We start from the raw sequence: 22,546 nt of genomic DNA, 5'->3' as shown, positions 1-22,546 counted from the left end.
GCATTATTTTGGTTCTCAACAAGTGCTTTGAACTCCTGAAATCAATGAAATACCTCAGATTTCTCTTTCATGAGAAAGATCCATGTAAATATGGAGTAATCATCAATAAAAGACACATGATGGCGCACATTCACCTCACATACATCACTATGCACAAGCTGCAGTATATGTGTGGCTCTGACTGATCCATCCTTTTTGAAAGGCAAACGGTGCAACTTTCCCATAATACACCCTTCACAAAAAGAACTAGATGGTTGCTGCAATTTTGGCATCCCTTCAACCATTTGATTATTTTGCAAGTATGCCAATGCTCTATGATGTGCACGACCAAATCTAGCATGCCATAAATCACATGAAGATGCATTAGACACAGCCAAGGCATGCTGCACATGGGGCTTAGCATCCAACTTATAAAGACCCTTATCATAAGTGCCAGTGGCAACCACTGCATATCCCTCTCTAGGATCTTAAATTTGGTATTGATCATCTTGAAACTCCACAAGCATGTGCTGATCTTGAGCTATGGATGGAATTGAAATAAGATTCTTCCGCAACTTTGGAACATACCAAACATCACGAATATACTTGACTTTTCCATTATCAAGCTTAATGGGAATATGTCCCACTCCTGTAATGTCTTGAGAAGCATCATTGGCACAAGTAACCTGCCGCCCATACACAGGTTTGATGCTCTCAAACCACTCCTTATGAGGAGTCATATGCTGTGAAGCACCGCTATCCAAATACCAATTCTCATTCACATTAAGTGAATAGGCATCATCAATATTGCTATGAGCAATAGCATGATCACAATCACAATCCCCCCTGGAAGATATCTCAGAGAGTGTGGCTGCAGATACAAAATCCTAATCATCCTGAGCAAAGTGTGCATGTGAGCCAGATGCATTGTTCTCAGTATGAGCCACAAAATTACTGTTTGAGTTGCCTTGCCTCTTCTTCTCATTTGCAATGCGTTTCTAACATTCTACAATGTAATGGCCTGGCTTCTTGTAGTAATTGCATATGCCCTTTTTCACCTTAGCATCTTTGCTTGATCCGGCATTATTGGTACTATTATTTGCCCCTTGTGGCTGGTTGTTTTTAGGCTTATATTTCTGAAATTTTCCCCTCTCCCCAGTGGCTACAGCTTGCTCACTGCCATGAGAGCCACAAGAAAAATTATGAGCTCTTTCTTCTTCCTGCAATAACAAACCAACCAATTCTTCAAAAGAAATAGATGCAGCCCTGAGAGTGATGCTCAATGATGTAGCAAATGTACTATATGAAGGAGCAAGACTATTAAGAGTGATAGAGACCAATCTCTTCTCTTCAATTTCCTCATCAACATTTGCAAGCTGATCTCGCAAATCTGTAATTTTTGCTACATGCTCTGTGATGGTTTGACTATCAATCATTTTCAGATCCTTAAGCTGATTGTTGAGTGCAATCACCCTAGCCATATTCTTAACATTATGCACACGGGACAACTTGTCCCAAGCATCCTTAGAAGAAGTACAAGACTTAATAGTCTTCATGATGTGCCTCTTCACTGACAAGGAAATCAAAGAAAGTGCTTGAGCATTGCGATGGTCAAACTTATTTTGCTCCTCAATAAGAGGATGAGATGAGCTAGCAATAGAACCTTGACTGCTAGGAGTACTAGGATCAGTCACAGGCCTAATTTCATCTCCACTAACAATATCCCAAAGGCCTTTTCCAACCAAAATGTTCCTCAGCATAAAAGACCACAAGGCATAGTTTGATCCATCCAACTTATCCGCTTCACTCAGGGCGCCAAAATTCTCAGAAAGAGACATGATTGCACTTCACAAGTAACCTGAAAATAAAATGCAAATATAGATAGAAAATCTGCCCCAAAGGTGTTGTCACAAAGCACAATTCCCTTCCGGAATCACAAGGCAAAATGGGCAATAGTATTTGCTCTGTAAGTATTCTCAACTTTCAGCCCAACAAAGGCTCAATAAGCATCAACCAAAGGTATAAAATCTGAAGCAAATGTTTGCTTAAAAGGCATCCAATGATAGCATTCACTGTTAGCCAACCTTTGGCTCAATATGCATCCAATAAATTGCCCCAAATTCTGATTTTTTGTCTGCTGCATGTAAAATATCACAAGAAAAGTGATCTCCCAGTCCAAAATAGCTTCAAGATGACTCCAGAAAGAAGTCGACCAGATTTTGGGATGATCCATTGAGCTCTAGAAGGGGAGATAATACCATGACCAGCAACCAAGGGGAGAATAGAAAGAGAGACCAAAATGCAAGTACCTCCCCTTGTGTCCATAGCAGGTGACCAGAAGGTATGTCCTGAAAGCAGTTTGCCAGACTTAGAGCAATCATTGGCATCCAGCTTGTGTTCCCGGATAAAAAAGATATCAATAGCACCTCCAGTGACACCTGGATGAAGCTGGTTCTAGATCAGCTGCCTACGGCGACGGTGTGGAACTCCGCCTAGGCCCTGTATGTTCCAGCTGACTATCCTCATCGACAGGAGGATGCTGGATGGAAAGGCTTACCCGACCTAGTAGAGGAGACCAACGGAAACACTCCTGCTGAGGGCAGGAAACTCAACAGGTGAAAGGATCCCCACACCTGCTGAAAGGGAGGCCCTGTCAAAAGGAATCCCAATGACCGGGACCCCTAAGGTGGAGGCCACAAACTTCTCATCATCCATGAAAGTTGTCGAATCTGCCAGTGCCGAAAAAAAATTCATGATAAGCAAGTCTGGCCAAGGAGTGCGAAGAAGACCTGCACTCGTGAAAGATGGAGGAGAAGGACCTGCCAGGCCTCTATCAGCAAAACTGGAGCATGGGGTTGAGGAGGCCTGTGGTTGGGGTGAAGAGGAATTAGGAGCCCTCATCTACGACTGCACTTTCTCGGTTGTCCTGACTATGGCAGGAACAGTCTGCAGGGAAGAAGTACCTATAGCCCCCTCGTAGTCAGAAACCAAAGTGACTGGGGCTGGTGGATCTAAAGGCCCCTCCTGATGTGGAACTGTAGTGTCTGGGGTTGCAGCAACATCCACCTTTGGAGTCTGGAAGGCGTCTGGCTGAACAGGATTAAAAGTCTCCTCTTGAGGTAAGGGAGCCGCTCTGATACCTCTCCACCGTGGTACTGGGTGTGCTGTGGGCATTGGGCGCCCTGCTACCCTTGGTGGTCCTAGGGTGCGCGAAGCAGGGCGCCCTATTGCTCTTGGTGGTCCTAGAGTGCATGGTACAGGGTGCTGGGGAGGTGCAGTCGTGGTAGTACATGAAGGAGCCGCACCAGAAGACCTCTTGGGTCTTTTTCTCTTCCTTGCGCAGTCTCTAGCAAAGTGCCCAAGGGTCCTGCAAATCCTACACTGGTCCTATCTACCTGAAATCTTGACTCTATGTCGAAAGAGAGAGCCGTCTGGATACTGAAGCAAAATGTGGTCATCTGAGATGTTAGGGTCAGAGACAATGACCCTAACATGAGGCACCCCGTCTGCACTGACTACCTCCGCCGAGGAAGAAGGCATGCCAGGAAGGGAGGGGATCTCAGTGAGCACCACTCTGAATGTGGCTCCAATAGTGGCAAGCAGTGGATGGTAGACCTGAGGAAGACCAGGAAATCTAATGAACAGTGATGTGAACTGCCTGTCCTCCTCGACCGGATCGAAGCCCAAGGTGGAGGGTAAAAGAAAGATCCTCCTCGAACCCAAAGCTAGGGGATTAGCTTTGAGAACAAGGGCTATGGACTCGTGGGAGTCGAAAACCACTTGGAAGAATCCACGTCCCAAAAGTCGAATATCCCTGAGGTATGGGGCGAGGTCTCCTGGTAACGCCACCAACATCCAGTCTCTAGCCTGTGATCTGTTGGAAGGGTGTGACCCAAAGATGCGGGCGAAAAGTGACGTGGAGCCCTCTAATTCCACATCTTTCTTGAGATGTTGCAGCTCGTCTTATGAAAGAATGACGGTTCTTGTGGCCGGTGGAGGTGGGCGGAGATTGGCTGAATGGGGATCCATTCGCCAATCAATGTGAAAAGACCGATTCCAACGCTGAAAATGCTCCGTCCGTGAAACTATTGCCCAGGACGCCCTGAACACGGGCACACGAAGGAGAAAGAGAGGGTAGGAGAGAGGGGAAGGAAAGGAGATGATAGACTGAAGGGGGAGACGGGCTGAGGGGGAGGTGTGGGGAACTGAGTTAGGAAGGAAGGGGGCGAGGAGGGAGAGGGAGGAGCTTTTTTTGTTTTTTTTTTAAAACTCTTTTTTTTTTTTTTTTTTTTTTTTTTGTGTGTGCTCCTTCTTCAGCTATCAAGGTTACTCACCCTTCTCCTCCGGTTGCTATGGCTTCTTTGGTGAAGCCCTCTACTGCTCCGAAGCACTACTGGAGGAAGGTTGATAAATCACAAGCAGATCCTCCTCTTGCTGAAGAAGCTCAGGATTGCACCCTTGTTGAGCACCATCAGTTTCCTTCTACTCAGGATATGGATGTACCCCTTCAGAGGGCAATTTATAGGATGACATGCATGCTCTCTCTCAGGATACTACCCCTGCTCTTACTCAGATTGATCCTCCGAATGACGCTCCAATGTTAACCCCTGTTTCATCAGAAGCAACTTTTTCATCGGAAGACACGGATGCTGATTTAGCTTCTCTGCTTGTGAAAGCTGTGCCAGAGTCTTCTTCTGTCAGGGGTGCAAAAGTACCTTTTCTACTGGAATCTTTCCACCCCATGTTACAACAGGTTTTTGACCCTCTGATTCAAAAATTTCGGGTTCCAGCCTATATCAAGAAGAATCACAAGGGCAAAAAACAGCTTGTTTTTATTGATGGTGTGGTTTCATCACTGCATCAGTTTTTACAGCAGAACAATTTGAAGCTGGAGGATGCTGTGTTTGACTCTCCTCCAGCTTGATATGTAACTTTTTACTTGGCTACCTCGTGACTTTTGCTCTGAGGTTTTACTTGTAAAAACTTTTTTCTTGTACTTATTGGTGGGTTTTTACCTCTTTTGAGGTTTCCCACACAGAAATATAAAGATTTCACTAAAAAAAAGTGTGTGGGGGGGGGGTCTTCTTGGGGAAGGGATAGGAGGGAGGGAAAGGGAGGGCGGGGGAGAGGAAGGAGGGGGAGGGGGAGAGGAAGGAGGACGGGTTAGGAGGGAGGGAAAGGGAGGGCTGGGGAGAGGAAAGGATGGGGGAGGGGGAGAGCAGAGGGGGGGGAGAGAGGGAGGGCGAGGGAGGGGGCGCGGGAGGAGAAGGGGCCGGGGGGGGCTGGCGGGGGAGAGGGAGGGCAGAGGAGAAGGGGGCAGCGGGGAGGGGGGCAGGAGGGGGGGGGAGAGGGATGATGGGGGAGGAGAAGGGGGGCGGGGGGGCTGACGGGTGGGGGAGAGGTAGGGCGGGGAGGGAGAGGTAGGGGCAGCAGGGAGGGAGAGTTAGGGGCCAGCGGGGGGGGAGAGGGAGGGCAGGGAGGAGGAAGGGGAGAGGGAGGGTGAGGGAGGAGGGAGAGGGGGCTGGCGAGAGGGGAGGGAGAGGAGGAGCAGCGAAGGGGGGAGAGGGGGGCAGCGAGGGAGAGGGAGAGGGAGAAGGGGCTGGCTGAGAGAGGGAGAGGGAGAGGGGGCTGGCTGAGAGAGGGAAAGGGGGGGGCAGTAGCTCACGAGGAGGAGTAGCAGCTCATCCAACAACCTTGATTGGGAAGTTTGAGCGTAACCGTATATTCCAGACTTGAGAAAAAGTCTGATTGAAATTCCATCTATTGCTCATGATTAGCACATGTTGGGGGAATTCCAAGGTGATCAGTGCAGAATTAAAGATCCCAAGAAAGGGTATGCTATGGTTGGCACTAGCATGCATGATATGGTCTTTATAAGCTTGATGCAACACATCTTTCACAATATGTATGGTTGTGTCAAATTCATCTCAAAGACTTCTTTGGCATGCTCATTTTTTTCATGTTGATTATAGAATTTTGGATTACTTAATCACAATCTTGTTTAGGGAATGCTAAATTTTTTATTCTTTTAATTTCAATGAAAAGACTTCTATTAATTATGAATGAAACCCCAAGAGCAAAGCTCATGGCAGAAATATATTATATAAGGGATGAGAGACAAAACACCCTAAATGGACAAAAGTGTGCTCGTCAAAGAGAATAGAAAAACACCAAAGTTGAAGCTGAAAATGACTCCTCAACCCTGTGGTGGAATCCAAGAACAATAGGGATCCCCTCCACTCCCTGAGGAAAACTACCCTCTTGGCAAAAGCCATTTGGGAAGACCAAGTCATACTCACCCTGATCCAAATGGCTATCAAAGTGTGTACCATATCTGTCCAAATACTAGCCAATCTATGTGAAGGGTGAATCTGGGAGACATCCAAATCCTTTGCGCCTCTAAATATCCATATATAACAGGCTGCAATGCTCGCCAATATTTGCCAAAAGGTATCTATCATGGCATTGCAGGTCTATAAGGAAGGCAAAAAACATCATTCAGAGAGCATCACTCAGCTAAATGTTGTCAAACCAAAATATCCCAAGAAGAGTCATGCCTCTCATAAAGGAATTGAGGCCCAGAAAGAGAGAACCAATCCATTGAACCCTAGGTCATGAAAAAGAGGGAGGGAACAAAAGTGCTTGGACTGGAAATCCCGCCGTTCCAGGTGATCCTCACTGATTTGCAATCCCATAGACAATGCCAAATAGACTCCTCAGCACAAAGGCAATGAGAGGAAGTAGAAACATGAACCTCCACTACTTCAATGCAACTGCTCTGTGAATAGAAATCCAAAAGAAAAGAGTGATTTTTCTATTTCTAAAGGATTTTTAGAGTCTTCCAAAAGGATTTCCACAAATGAGCACAAATCTAAAAGTTATCCGAATGAGGAGCTCTCCAACCTCTAAGCCTAAATCAAAATTTTGACCATGTAGCGAAAGAAGGGGAGGCTCTTCTCTCATTGTCCTGCATCAATCCACTCCTACTTGCTAGAAATCCAAGAGAATGTGATATGGGTTCCGGTCTAGATACCATCATGGAGCCAAGAAACACTGCTCCAAATGACCTACAATTTTGGCAGACTCAAAAACAACTTGCACGAGGATATCCTCATCTCTAGACCTAGACAACTTGCCCCTAGAGTGAACATAAAAAATCAAGGCATCCCCATTTGAACCTTGTTGTAGTCCTATGACCTAAGGTGGGATACTTGTCCTCATACTAAGCCAAGTAGACCTAAACCAAGGGTATGGCTGCATCAATCTACTAAGTTCTTCTTGTAGTTCCTCTAGAAATTGGAATTTACAACCATCTTGAAGGTTTTTGAAATCCTTCCAAGAGCCCACAGAGGAAGTGAGACCTCTCTCCCATCTCGACCATTACATATAATGACAGTACCAAGTTGTCTACCATGATCATTCGGTAGTGGGCACACGGCATATGTACCTCAGGTTACCATCGACTTCTCCTTTGGTCCTAGCCTCTGTCATGTGGTTGAGTATGCCCTTCACCTAGAGTATCTATAGAAACTCAGTACACATACCTTTTTTAGAGAATGTGGGACTATAGCCTCCTCTTGAAGTTTTTGGGTTTGAATCTTTTCTTGAACATTTGGGAAGTCCCCCTTGAACATAGTCTATGCATAAAATAAATTAAGCCATGGAGAAACATAGGTTAATTAATGCATAAATAAATTAAGACATAGGTTAATTAAAGCATAAATAAATAAAGCCATAGATAAACATAGGTTAATTAAGCCTCCATGCACCAAAACTAATTAATTAATGGGTTGGAATAGAAGAGGTGAATAGGAGAGTTTATGGTTTGCGACCATGTGAGTGACTATCACTGCACTCTTTGTTGTATTATCAAAGGATGAGGTGGTCGTTGGATTCATCTAGATATATATGGAGGTTGTGAGCATCCTTATGTTCCTAAATGTAAACCCAAAATAGATCACAAAACAACTTCTACCATTTAAAATGATTCAACCATTAGAAGATTGCTAAAGTTTGTCTTGGATTTTCTAGGTTACCAGAGGAGGAAAAAGGATGAAGTTGGTCATATTTGAACTTGTTGTTGGAGATATTGTCCATCTTGGCATTGGTGACCAGGTGCAAAAATGTCATCTATATAAGATCTCCTTGTTGACATATATTCTACTCACGAATTTCATAATTTTAGATAACATTTTTATGATAAAATTGTAATTGTAGTTATTATTACTATTACAATTTGTTGGTAGATTCCTGGCGATGGCCTTCTCATAGGAGGCAATTCGCTAGTTGTAGATGAGTCTAGCATGACTGGTGAAAGTGAACCAGTAAGTTTCTTGCACATTTTCTATGTCTTCTAACTATTTAGTCAGAAAAATAGGATGAAAGTGAGTTAAAACACAAAGTTTATCATTTTTGCTAAATGCAGCCATGACTTAATTGCTTTATGCTATCATTGGATGCAGGCTTTGAAGGATGCAAGTCATCCTTTTTTGATATCAGGATGTAAAGTGTTAGATGGATCTGGAAGCCAGATGGTTGGTGAAACAATCTCTTTTCCCCAATTCTTTGTAAAGAGAAAACTTATTCCAAATAGGGATCGTTTTTTTTTTAAATAAAAATAAAACTGTCGACTTTAATTAACTAAGGGGAGGTTAGGCCCAAAAAAAATACCCCTGGATACAAAATTTGGCCAACAATGGGAGTAAAAACCTAGGCTTATGCTAAATATAGCATAAGTGAACCTACAACCGTAGCCAGCTAATAGAACTTGGCTATGTCAGCCAAAGCTTCAGCCACAATGGCATCCCTCTCGTCCAATGCATTCGTAGCATCTTTTAGAAGCATTCTTAAATGACCTAAAATCACATCATCCTTGTATCCAACCTTAGCTTTGATCCCGAATACCAATTGGTTCCTATGATACCAAATTGCCAACATGGCAGCTGCTGGTATAATGGGCAATCAGGCAGCCACAGTCGAGGGACACGTGCAGCAAGGATGATTTGGATGGGGGTAGCCAGGATTTTCAGTCACTTTGCCTACTCCCCATTCTTTATGACATGGGGCTCACTGGCTTGGCTTTCTCTTACAGGGCCTCAGGTATTCTATGAGAGGCTTGACTCCTCTCGGGCCATTTCGGTTCGACGTCATCAGATTGAGTCCTATTCATTGGATGTGGTACCACACCTTCCTTTTCCAACTGTACATGCCTCTGTGGATACTTCTTGGGAGATTCTGCGAGCATAGCATCCTGGCATATCTGGAGAGCCAGATGCACAAAGGCCTTGGAGGGTACTCAGGTTCATCCCTCGCACACATTGGCTAGTATCTAAACAAACACGGTACATACTTTAATGGCTGTATGGATGAGTATGCAGGGAGACTCCCGTGCACCCTCAGCTAGGAGGGCTTCTTTCTTCAGGGAATGGAAGGATTCTTCTTTCTTTTCTGAGACTCCTACAGGCTTGAGGTGGCACTTTCAGCCTCAGCCTTGGTTGTTTTCCACCTCACTTTGAGAGGGCTTTTTGGGAAGAAGTAGTTGTGATGTGATAGCCACTTATATTCAGAAAAGATGCCCTACCAAAGCTTTGGTTAATGTGACTCCATTTCAGGCTTTGTATGGCTTTAAGCCAAAGGTTAGCCATTTCAGAGTTTTTGGCTCAATGGCATATGCTTTGGTTCTAGATGCACATCGGACAAAGCTTGATGACAAGAGTGTCAAATGCATTTTCGTGGGGTATAGCACTGAAAGTAGGGGATTTAGGCTTTATAATGGTTGTCCCAGGGCTTCATAAACACTCAAACAGAGCCAAATCTATATGTTCTGCAGCAAAATTTAGAATTGGTCATGTTGGAACTATATGTGGATGACATCATACTCACTGGCAATGATTTGTAGCAAATTACAGCAGTGCAGTCCGCTTTATGTCACAACTTTGACATGACAAATTTGGGCCTATTGCATTATTGTCTTGGCATTGAGTTTTGGCAGACCCATAATGGGATCTCTATGTCACAGACAAAGTATTCGAAGGGGTTGTTGCAGAAATTTAAATTGGAGAACTGTAAGCTTGTGGCTACTCCATTGAAAAAGGGACTCAAGCTGAGTAAGCATGATGCTGCTGAAAAGTTTGATGGCACTTTGTACAGGTAGTTGGTTGGCAGTTTGATATATCTATGCTCCACACGGCCTGATATTGCCTATGCCACAGGGCTTTTGAGCCAGTTCATGCATTGTTCCACGATCACACATTGGAATGCAGCAAAGAGGGTTCTCAGATATGTCCATGGCACTCTCTCTCTTGGCTTGCATTATGCTTCAGATTGTGATATAAAGCTGAGTGGTTTCACCAACTGAGATTGGTCAAGGGACATTGATGACAGACAATCCACTACTGGCTATTGCTTCTCATTGGGTTTAGCGTGTATCTCATGGCTCAGTAAGAAGCAAGAGCGAGTCTGTCTTTTCTCCAGTGAAGCAGAGTACAAAGCTGCAAATTCAGCCACTATGCAGTTAATGTGGTTAAGGAAGCTTTTGCATGACTTGCATCATGCACAGGATAGTGAAGCAAACTCTATCTTCTGTGACAGCCAGAGTTGCATTGCCATAGCCAACAATCTTGTCTTTCATGCTCGCATGAAACACGTTGAAAATTATTATTATTATGTACGGGATTGTATTTCTGATGGCTTCATTGATCTCATCTATTGTCCATCTGCTGAGGAAAATGTGGCGGATATCTTCACCAAAGCCCTGTCAACAGATCTTTTCTTATGACATTGACATGACTTGGGGATCAAAGACATTCTCACAATGTCAAGGGGGGTTGTGAAGTGATTCACAATGACATTGTTTTCATGTACTTCCATAGGTTGCATATCCATCTGGATGAATTTGTGCAACCATGGTACTCTAGATACTGCAAGATACACCTGAGATGTTTCCAGGGCTTTCAGCCATATCTTTGAGAGGGGATTTGTAAGAGATTACAAAGATATGGTGTTGTAGGCATAATGTCAACCCTATGGTTGACCAGTAGTACTTGGGTACTATATATACCAAGTACTTGTATTGTTTCATTTAAACATTTCTATTGGAGCTTTCTTGTGTGTGCACTCTTGCTCACTTGTGTTCACAACCTGTCTCCACTTTGTTCCTACATGAAGTACTTTGGAATGATCTCAGAAGTACCTGAAGTACGATGGTTGCACAAATTCATTCACGTGTGGATATAGCAACCTATGGTAGTACAAAAGAAAACAATGTCATTTTGCAACCCCTTGCCATTGTTTGAATGTCTCATATCCCCAAGCCATGTTGATGTTGTTTGAAGAGAGGTGCTCACAAGCTTTTAGTGAAGATATCTGCCACATTATCCTCAGTGGAACAATATGTGAGATCAATGAAGGCATCTATGATACAATCCCGCACATAATGATAGTGGTTTTCAATGTGTTTGATGTGAGCATGAAATGCATGATTGTTCCCAATAGCAATGCAACTCTAGTTGTCACAAAAGATTGGAGTTGCATTACCAATGATGCAAGTCATGCAGAAGATTCCTTAACCACATACATTCCATAGTGGCTGAATTTGCAGCTTCGTATTCTACTTCACTGGAGAAGAGAGGCACGTGATCTTGCTTCTTATTGAGCCATGAGATGCATGCAATGGAGCGGATTGACCAAGAGATGGTGCCTAATGATACAATTGTAAGCGACTTCTGGCAAATAGCAAACATTTTTTATGATACATTCGAAAGGGTTGCTGTGTACCATAATGAGGAATGGCAGGTTGCTTTAGATAGCCTCCTCAAAGATATTCAACTGGGTATAACCAAAGCCCAAAGAGGTCTAATTTCTCACCTTTCACTTAGGATGAATTGTGGGAGTCAATGAAAAAAGAAAAATCGCCTGAACCAAGGTGCTGACCTCTGAGTTTCAAATGGAATTTTGGGATGCCATGGGCAAGGATTTAACCGCAATGGCTAATGATGTTGTCATAAAGGGGACACTGTCACGACTTTTGCATTGGTGGGAGACCCCATTCTTCGTAAAGCTCCTTTGATAGGACATTGACACCTGCTCCACCATCCACTATGTTAAGATAGGACTTATCAAGTTGTTCCCAAAAAGCCTAGAAGATTGAATGTGGGGGATTGGAAGCCAAGTTCGAAGCTAAATAATTCCTATAAAGTGATTGCAAAAGCTTTATCAATGTGCAAAAGCTAAATATTTCCTATAAAGTTTGATGCTAAATACTTTGTATAAAGTGATCGCAAAAGCTTTGTCAGTGCGCATAAGAGATCTTTTAGTAAGGTTGTAGATAAAGAACAGGGTGGCTTTGTGAAGAATTGAGATATATTTGAAAATATTTTGAATATCAGTCTGGCCATGGATTATGCAGAGAGGTCTGGTTAGAATGCCTACTATTTGGCTTGGATCTGGATAAGGCTTATGACCGCATTAGATGGGACTTCATTTTGGGGGTTCTCAACAAGCTTGGGTTGGGGTTAGAGTTAGGATTTTGTAACATGATTTCTATGTTATTCGGAAATGCTTCGGCCGCTCTGTGCATGAACGGTAAATTTGTAGGGGTGTTTGACTTAGCCGTCCGATCGCACCTCTACTCTTCGCCATCAGCTCGGTTCCTCTCATACATTTAGTGAAGCAAAAAGTAGTCCAACGTAGCTTACATGGATTAATGCTTCCTAATAGAGATGAGTTGGTAGTACAGCTCTTTGCTGACAATTTGATGGCACTTTGTCTGGAAGAGAGAGAGAGGTTCAGTGGATGCCTTGATGCAATTAGTAGCCCTATTTTGCCAAGCTTCTGGCGCCATCTGCATTTGGGTCAAGTCTTTTGGTTTTAGGCTTACCAGGGATGCCTTCACAAAGTGGTTGAGGGGATTGCCTATGCAATGGATAGAAGATGGTGAAGTGAGAAGATATTTGGGAGCCCCAATCAGGGTAGGCATCTCAGTGAAACGACGTTTTCAGTGGTTCAAAGAGAAGGTAAAAGCCAAACTGAGGGCATGGCATGGCATGTGCCTAGGCTGGAATGCAAGAATATCAATAGTTAAACACATATTGTCTTGCTCATGCCTCACTAGACACGTCTTGGGAGATTTTGGCTAGCATTGCAGCTTGGCATATTTAGAGAGCCAGGTATATAGAGGTGATGGAGGTTATCCAGGTTCACCCTTCCCAGATTATGGCCAGTATTTGGACTGACACAGTACACACTCTGATGGCCATTTGGGCGAGCATGCAGGGATCCTCTAGAGCAACCACTCCCAGGAGAGTTACTTTTTTCAGAGTTTGGAGGGGATCTCCTTTCTTCTCTGAGTTGTCTTCAGGGTTGAGATGGCATTTTCAGCCTCCGCCTTGGTTCTTTGTTAGCTCACTTTGAGCTGTTTTTTCATGCATTGCATGATGTACTCCCGCTTTTGAGCTTGCTCTCCTAGTTTTCATTCATACTTAATGAAGTAATTTTCTTGAAAAACACATATTGTCTGCCTCTGTCACGTATGTTGCTACAATGTGGACCTTCAAGCGAACGTATTGGAATGAGGTTGAGAAGCTCTTCAGATCCTTTCTATGGCCTGAAAAGGATGGAAAGAGGCAGATGCACTACATTGCATGAAACTCCTTGAAAATTCCAAAGCAACTAGGAGGTATAGTCCTCTCTCTCACAATCCATAATAGAGAACAACATTTTGGTTTCATATTGTGCTCTCACTCCTCTTCCAAGATGCATCTATTCTATCCCATGGGATTCTACACTTGGTATCAGAGCTTTAGGTTCTAGATCTAGCCTAGCCTAACATTAGATACTCATAAACTACTAGTTTTCTCAAAGCTTCTTCATCATCTCAATTCTCCTCTTTCTTCCCCAAATTTTGTGAGAGCTTGTTCTCTACCTACAAGAAACTATTCTCCAAGTCCTCTGAGCTATAGACTCCTCGTGTATGGGCGACCCTCTAGCTGCAAGCAATTAGAGAGTTTCCTTCTGTACGCGCAACGCCAACACAAAGACTGCTCGCCGATCTATCGCGTAATGCCACCTTTGTGCTTACCCATTTGCAAATTCCTCTGAGCTCATGCTGTACGACACTACAGGCAAGCTGCTGATGAAATCTGAGCCCATTTGGTCAAGAATTGGAGGAGAAATTGCAATAAAACCAGTTGAATTTGTCAAGCTTGGCTATGGTGACCTGGTGCAACATTGCGCACTTCCTTGGTGGAGGACCTTCTCTAGTATAAGGCCTTTCTTCCTGCATAAAAATCCCCTTGAATCAAGCTATGAGCTATGAGAATTGCACCCTCCAATCTACTCTGGTCTCTGTTGACAAAATTCTGCATATTTTGGTCAAAGGGTGTTGAGCAATCATCATAAGTTTCGGGCTTCCATTATTTACTGCAAACTTTCATTGCTTTGATTGTGCTTGAGTAGTAGAACTCAGTCATGGAGCTCATAAGTGTCCTTATACTTTGCATTTAGAATGATGACTATGTGATTCTCTTTTGATGAGTACTTGAACTATAAACATGACTAGGCCCAAGCAAGTAGAGAAGTTTGATGGAACTAGTTTCCATACTTGGCAAACAAAAGCTAAGTCTATGCATATGAAAAAGGGGATATGGAATGTTAAGAATGGAAAGGAAAAGAAGAAGCTAATTGGTTGATCAAAGACAAGAAGGCTCTTGCTATCATTGCTTTGGGATTAAGTGACTCATACATTCACCACATTGATGGCTTTGAAACTTCACATGAAGTTTGGGATCATCTTCACACAGTATTTGGTGCACAAGGGAAATGCTTCAAATATATCTTGCTCTTTTGGCTACAATTGAAAAAGGGAATGTGTTATTCCATGGACAGAAACCTCCAACTGATGGATGGCAAAGTCCGAGAAAATTTATTTCTGCTCGAAGAATTCCACCCCCCCGCACTTGGAATGGTGCGTCCACTAGTGGAAATACCCCAGAGGTAAATACAGGAATTGGGATTACATGGGCTGCAGTAACAGCTAGCAGAACACTCTTCCCTGAAGAAGAGGTTGCTGCTTTGCTGTCTACTCCTCAAGTGGCTACTTCTTCTCAGGGGAGAGGCCTTGACCCGGAGATAGAAATGCAAGGCTGACACCATAAATCTTGCTGCTGTACATAGTTGTTATATTACTATAAATATCTGTAAATATGACTGCTCATATCAAATGTTTTACACTCAATGTCCAGGGGATGTGTGACAGTAGGAAATGGAAATCTGTGTGGCTGTACATCCATAGATTTCAGCCTGACATAGTGGCATTACAAGAACACAACCAACACGTCTATGCAAGAAAGACAGGACACTACTGTGGTTATGATATTTTCTATGCTGGGGAGCACTCTTTCTCAGGGGTAGTCCTTCTGATCAAACATGAACTTCAACTAGTTATTGCTTTAAATGACAACAAAGGCAGATGGCTTGTTCTTCAATGCATTATTTGAGGAGAGGTGTTTGAATTTGCTTCTGTTTATGCACCTCAGTCCTCTAGAGAAAGAACTGCAATTTGGGATGCCATGCAACAATATCCATGGAGATATCATGTCTATATATGTGGGGATTTCAATAATGCTCCACAACAGGGTGACAACACCTCCAGACATGACCATATGTTAACTCCTGAAAGGCATGCATGGTCTCAATTACTATTGCATCTGGATTTGGTTGACCTTTGGAAAGAATTGCAGCCTTTGTCACCTGGCTACACATTTCAACATAATGCCCTTTCTTCTTATCAGGCACGTCTGGATCGATGGTATGGTGTAGCTCCACAACAAAATGGGGATTTTACATGTAAAATGTGGATTGACTATGCCTTTGTGCATTTAGACCATGCACCTCTCTGGTTGCGGTTATCCTTTCATGATATGCCAGATGATAGATTGCCACAAAGGAGACATCTAATCATAAACAATAGCTATTTGCAACATGCTGATTTCAAGGCAATGGTTACTGAAGCATCTCATTGTCTGTCCTCTAGCAGCCATACTCATATTGATGATGCCTGGGATTTTTTTATTTCCAAAATGCAAGTTGTGATTAGAGCTTATGGCAAGTCTTACATGAAGACTCTGAGGGAAACCATTGCTCAGGCCAAATCCGCTTGTCAAGGCCTCACTGGACTCAGCCATCATCGTTCGTTGTCCATGCATGAGCAAACAACACTATGCCAGGCCAGACATTGTCTTAAATTAAATGATTACAAGAAACTGGCCAAATGGGAGACTAGAGCAAGACAAAGAGCCTTTACAGATAAAGGTTGCTTTTCCAAAGAATTTTTCAAAAGTTTACATTAGAGGAGACTCAAAACAGAAATTTGCAGAGTGCTTATGCCTGATGGATCATGGACCACCTCACGGTCACAGCTTGCTTTTGTTTGTGTGCATCATTTCTCTCAGCGATTTGGTTCTGCAGTTCCTCCCTCGCAACAGGTTTTGCTTGCACGAAATTTACTGTTGCAACATGTTTCTCCTATTAATTCCACTACTCAAGCTTTGGAATTGGAGGAACCCTTTACTGAGAGGGAACTGTCAGATGCAATCAAATCCTGTGGCAGATGGAAATCTCCAGGATGGGATGGTTTAACAGTCGAGTTTTTTTCTCGAATATTGGCCTATTTTGAAGCATACATTGCTACATATGGTAAATGCTGCATGGCAAAATCAGAAAATGCTAGACACATGGAAGAGAGGTCTTGTTAAACTCAAATCAAATTTGTGACTCTTTGTCAGACTGGAGACCTATCACTCTTGTGCCAGTCATTTACAAAGTCACTACCAAAATGATTGTTGACCGGCTAAAGGGGTTTTTACATGATGGGTTGCATCCTGCCCAATATGGCTTTGTCCTGCGCAGGCATATCACAGATAACATTGCTAATGCTTATGTTGGAATTGAATATGCCAAATACACGCAGCTGGATGTTTTGTTATTGCAAGTTGATATTGCCAAAGCCTTTGATACTATTCAGTGGGATTTTATTTCATTGACTATGCAAGCATTGGGATTTGGCACAAAAATGCAGCAACTCATCACTTGGCTATATCAAGATAGTAAAGCTGCCTGCATACTTTCAGGGGATATTCCTCCATCCTGGACTCTTGGTTGTTTTGTTAGGCAAGGATGTCCCCTAAGTACTTTACTTTTTGCCATAGCCACTCATCCAATGCTTCAATATCTGGACCACCTTTTGGACACTAACCAGTTGCACAGTTTGGAGATTCCTGGCAGTCGTGGCATGATCATTCAGGCATATGCTGATGATTCATTCTTTACTCCAAAAAATACTCGGGCTGATGTGTCCATGATTATGCAAGCTCTTTCTACATATGGATTGGCTGCTGGTCTTCGGGCCAATTTAATTAAAATTGTTGCCGTTGCATGCACAGGAATGGCACAGCCTTCTGTGGCCTAGGGAAATTGTCCCCGCTTCTCAATTCATTCGACACCTTGGTTATCCTCTAGGTTGGGGACTCACCCGTTCCCAACAAACTGATTGGGTGCTAACAAAGTTAAGGGAAAAACTTGAATATTGGAAGCTTGCAACTTGGCCATTGCATGTTCGCTTGCGAATTACGCAATCCATTTTAATAGCATACATACAATTTTATCTGCCTCTCACTATGTTCACTAAGGCAGATCTGGCTTCTTTCATGTCAGCTATCATGGAAATTTTATGGTGTTCAAAAAATGGCAAGAAAAGTCTCAGATCACTCTCTATGCATCGTCTCTGTTCTCCAAAGATGCACGGGGGTCTGAATATTCTCAATATTCAAATGCATTTACTTGCTCACAGTGGGAAAATGATGATACAGTTTATGCAAGGAGATCAGCCTTGGCCTTTCATGATCCGTTCTTTCTTATTACATATTCATACCTCTACCTTTGGGCATTGGCAGCCTACTCAGTGGGATTTCTTATTTGGCTCTATCCAAGGCAAGATCAGAGGCTGCCCATTTGTCTCTTGCCTGCTTCTTGATTGGAAACATATCTTATCCCACTTGGAATGGCATGGCAGAGATTCTCCGTCAGGAAACTCTTTGAGGGCTGAGAATGTTTTTTGGTCAAAAGTATTCCACCCTCCTTTGGCCATACAAGAACCCAGACGTTCTTATTTTCTCTCCTTCAAAGGCATTTCATCTGTGGCGGATGTACTTCAAGATGATGGCACAATTTTATCCTTTTCTATGGCTGCTAGCAAATATGGCTTGGGAGCTCATTATCGTCCTTTATGGCATAGGATTTCAGCAATGCTTCAACCGTATTTGCTGGTACCTTGCTTGGAACTTCAGAATAGGCTTGAGGATTGGATTTTACGCTCTTCTTCCTCATACGCCCGTCCTTTGAAGCTCTCACATATCACAGTGTCATCTCTGTATAAAGTGTTATTACCTCCGCCTTGGATTTCTCACAGAGCAAATACTGTCTGGCATATGGATCGCCCAATAAAGTGGTGGAGAAAAAGGCTACATCTCCTTTGGCATTACAAAGTCCCTCTTCGGCAATAGCTTTTCCTTTGGCGAGTTCTCCTTGGCATTTTTCCATCTGGCTAGTTACTCGCACACATACATATTACTCCAGCTATTTGTCACAGATGCCAGCACTCTACTGAATCTGTGCTTCACATTTTTTCGTTCTGTCCACATACTTGTGATTTCATTGCTCTCATCCGACAGAGGCTTCGAGCGAGATTTCCTACTGTTACTTTTGGCAGATTTTTCTGGTTGTTTGGTTTTCATCCAGCGAGACAGGGTTTTGGTTTATTTTTTGTATGGGTGCGCTACTGGACACTATGGACTTTATGGATGGACAGAAATCATAGAGTCTTTGGTGATCCGCTATTTTCATCCTTTCTTTTTTTCAAACGATCTCTACAGCAATCATTCTACGATTGTGTTTAGACTCGTTTGATTGATCAGGATGTGTATACAGCTTATACTGAGATCTTTAGTTGAGTAGTAGTTACTTCGTTTTCGAAGTAACTATGAATGTACTTATTTTACAGCAATAAAAGATTTCTTTTATTTTACAGCAATAAAAGAAGTGTGTTGTAAAGGCACATCAAGTGCTATGATGTGTCTAGTGTGTGTGACCTAAGTGATGATGTAAGCGAAAGGCCCCCACATGGGAGGTTCCTTTGATTTAGGCCAGTCCCACTGATGTAGGGACTGATTCCCACTGATGTAGGGGCTGATTGCCACTTATGTAGGGAAGGTGCTACCTTCTCCCCCTTTCTATAAGAGAGAGTCCTCTCTCTCACAATCCATAATAGAGAACAACATTTTGGTTTCATATTGTGCTCTCACTCCTCTTCCAAGATGCATCTATTCTTTTTTTTTTTGGCAAAAAGAGCCTTCTATTAAGTATTAAAGAAAAACCATTAGAGCAAGCTCCATACGGGATACATCATGCAATGCACGAAAAGCTCAAGAGCCAAAAAGAAGGATTGAGGCGGATAGTGCCATCTCAATCCGGTAGAAACCTCCGAGAAAAAGGGAGAACCTCTCCAAACTCGAAGAAATATAGTCCTTCTAGAAGAGGCTGCCCGTGAAGGGCCCTGCATGTTAGCCCATATGGCTATCAAAGTGTGAACCGTGTCAAACCAAATACCCATGAAAACCTATAATGGGTGTATTTGGGTGCCATCCAAGGCCTCAGTACATCTAGCTCTCCAAATATGCCAAGAGGAAATGCTAGCCAAAATCTCCCAAGAGATGTCCACTGAAACATGAGAAGCTCTGAAGGGAGTAAGTGGTACATCTTGTAGAGGGCAGGACTCTATCACCTGCCGGTGGACCGAGAGTGCCCAAGTAAGAGATAATCATGCGACCGAGCCCCAATTCATGAAGAAAGGGGAAGTGTGAAAGATGTTGAGTGTCCGAGCAACCCCTTTCCAAACAGTCCTCGCCTGACTGCAGTCCCAAAGGCAATGTCGCACTAACTCCTTTGCAGAATGGCATCGAGGACAAGTGGGATCAGCCCCAAATTGTGATCTCCACAAGTTCACTGCAATCCCTCCATGAATAGAAAGCCAAAAGAAAAGAGTGATCTTTCTATTTCTGAGGGATTTCCAGAGCCTCCTCCAGAAATTTCTACGCAAGTCTGCGGTGATGAAGAAGCTTTCCCAATGGGGGGCTCTGGAGGGAATCCAACCCCTACTGTTCAGCTGAAACCTCCTGGCATTACCAACTGTGAAACGAAAGAAGGGAATCCCCCTCTCTCGGTGCCCATGATCTATCCATTCCCACTCTCCTAGGTCCCATTGCAAGCACCTGATAGGTGCACCTCCATATAACCACAACCTCTAGGATCCGAAGGCCAAGAGCAGAGGGTCGGGGTCTAAGTACCACTGCAAGCCCGCTCCAGGGTCCACAAAACCAGCAATCATGACAGGCTGAAAGGCAACCTCAAGAAGAATGCCATCCTTGGATGTAGAAAGTAAACCTCCATCCCCAACATCAAACACCAGTGTGTCTTCCCCGAGACCTCAGAAAGCGATCACCTGTAAAGGAACTGATGTCCTCGAAAAAGCCCCCATCCAAGTGGTGGAAGTAATAGGCAGCTCAACTATCCATTCCACCGGGATGGCTGCATCTATCTGCTGAATCCTGCGTGCTACCCCTTTGAGGTGACTCATGGACTGCAGTCTCTGATCCACAGGTAGCCTGATGAAAGATTTCCAAGTGCCTACTGTGTAGGTGGGGCCTCTCTTTCATTTAGACCACTGCATGTAATGGGAAGTGCCCAGTGGTCTGGCATGCTCGTCGAGAATACTATCATTCCAAATGATCGGCTGCCTATCAATCTCTTCGATGGTAGAAGGTGGAATCCTTCGAAGAGTGTTCCTAAAGCTCCCCCAAGCTTTCAGGATGGCAGTCATGAGAGGAGAGGCAAAGATGCATCTATTCTATCCCATTGGATTCTACAAATTTTGTGTGGTCTGCTAGATGATTGGCCCACAAATTGCATTGAATAGTGGTTATTGCCTTGCACTTGTACTTTCTTTCCTTTCCATTTTGCCTTTCATTATGCTTTCCATATTTCCATTCCGTTCCTAGCTAGCTACCATGTCTTTTCATATAGTATCAGAGCCTTCCTTTCTAGCCCTTCCCTTTCTCCTTGCTTCTCCATGAGGTAGAGGGTGGCCAGAAAGAGAAGCTGCCCTCTCTTCTCTTGGAGGAGCTCCCCTTCCCTTCTCCCTTCTTCCTTACCTCTCCATCTTGAGTTCTTCTCCTCCTACCCAAGCCTCACCATCGAAGACCTTGAGCCTCAGCCGGGAAGGACCACGTGGAGCTGCAGCACCCACCAATGCTCAGCCAACTGAGCCGCCTCTCTGCCTGCCATCCTGCCGATCTTTTGCCTGCTCCTCTGTTTGCCATTCTACTTGCCATCTGCCCATACAACAGCCCGTCCAGCCTGCAATCCATGCTGTCCACACTGTCCAGGCTGATGTTGCTGCCCATGCTGCTGCTCACGCAGCTCCTGCTGCCCACACAGCTCTAGCAGCTGCTGCTCCCATGCACCTCACTTGCTGCCCATGCAGCTGCTCCTGCTGCTCACACCTATCCTGTTGCATACGCAGCCCTATCCACCAGCCCCTTGCTATCTCCTCGCCATTCGAGCTGCCACATTGCACACCTCATCCGCATGATGCACTTAACTGCCTCCCAATGCCTCTTTCCTGGATTAGCCATATACCGGCTAACAACTCCCACTGCAAATGCAATGTATGGTCTAGTAGCTATCATAGCATACATAAGACTCCCAACTGCTGATGCATAAGGAACCTTGGCCATCATGGCCCTTTCCTCATCTGATTTGGGACTATCTGTATGACTCAATTTTACATATGGAGGCAATGGAGTACTCACTGCCTTCCCCCCCTCCATATTGAAACGCTACAATACTTTTGTAACATACTCTTTTTGTGAAAGCCTAACGGTGTGTAGACTCCTACTTTAGCAAAAAGAAGCAAGGTAGAAGTGGCACACTAATTTCCAGCAAGAAGATACATAAAAATGATCTTGATGTGAGGTACGGTTACTTCCCGGCTTCTCCGATTACTTCCTAGATTGCCCGTAGTGGTAGGCTTGCACATTGAGTGACTCTACTAGTCCTCGTGGTACCTAAGGCCTTTACTTCGACATTAGTGACTCTCCTTCCGGCATTTTGAGAGTCACCATTCCATCTAGCTACCCCATGGACTTCACCGACACATCTTTTGGGGCATTCCTGCCTAACGCTTCTTCAACATCGTCATCATCTCGCAGGGATGTGCACACATGTGCAGTGGCTACTTGGAGGACATCTCTTACTCCTAAGAGATCTATTTTTATTACAACAGCTTGATGTATTTTGGGGTCCTCTGCCCTGGGTAGTCCCCCTAAAATGATATGTATTGATTGTCTAGTTTTCATTAAGTCTAAAGGTCCTCTGCCTTGGATAGTCCTCCTAAAAAGATGTATTGGTTTTCCTTTTTTTGAGACTTCTGTTAAGTAAGAAAGAAACTCGCTAGAGC

At 43.9% G+C, this 22,546-nt stretch overlaps 1 protein-coding gene across 1 annotated transcript in view; it reads left to right on the top strand.

Annotated features, from left to right (window-relative positions):
- Nucleotides 1-22,546, top strand: part of LOC147885465 (calcium-transporting ATPase 10, plasma membrane-type-like) — a 550,097-nt gene that overhangs the window by 97,143 nt on the left and 430,408 nt on the right. The window contains exons 6-8 of the mRNA XM_087397042.1: nucleotides 8,011-8,094; nucleotides 8,226-8,303; nucleotides 8,442-8,513. Coding sequence (XP_087253168.1) covers nucleotides 8,011-8,094; nucleotides 8,226-8,303; nucleotides 8,442-8,513 — 234 coding nt within the window. The remainder of the gene's footprint in view (nucleotides 1-8,010; nucleotides 8,095-8,225; nucleotides 8,304-8,441; nucleotides 8,514-22,546) is intronic.

Source organism: Dipteris shenzhenensis, chromosome 25, assembly GCF_047967505.1.
Source record: "Dipteris shenzhenensis isolate YYH24624 ecotype China chromosome 25, Dip_SZ_1.0, whole genome shotgun sequence".
NCBI lineage: Eukaryota > Viridiplantae > Streptophyta > Polypodiopsida > Gleicheniales > Dipteridaceae > Dipteris > Dipteris shenzhenensis.
This window is presented reverse-complemented; position numbering and strand designations above follow the sequence as displayed.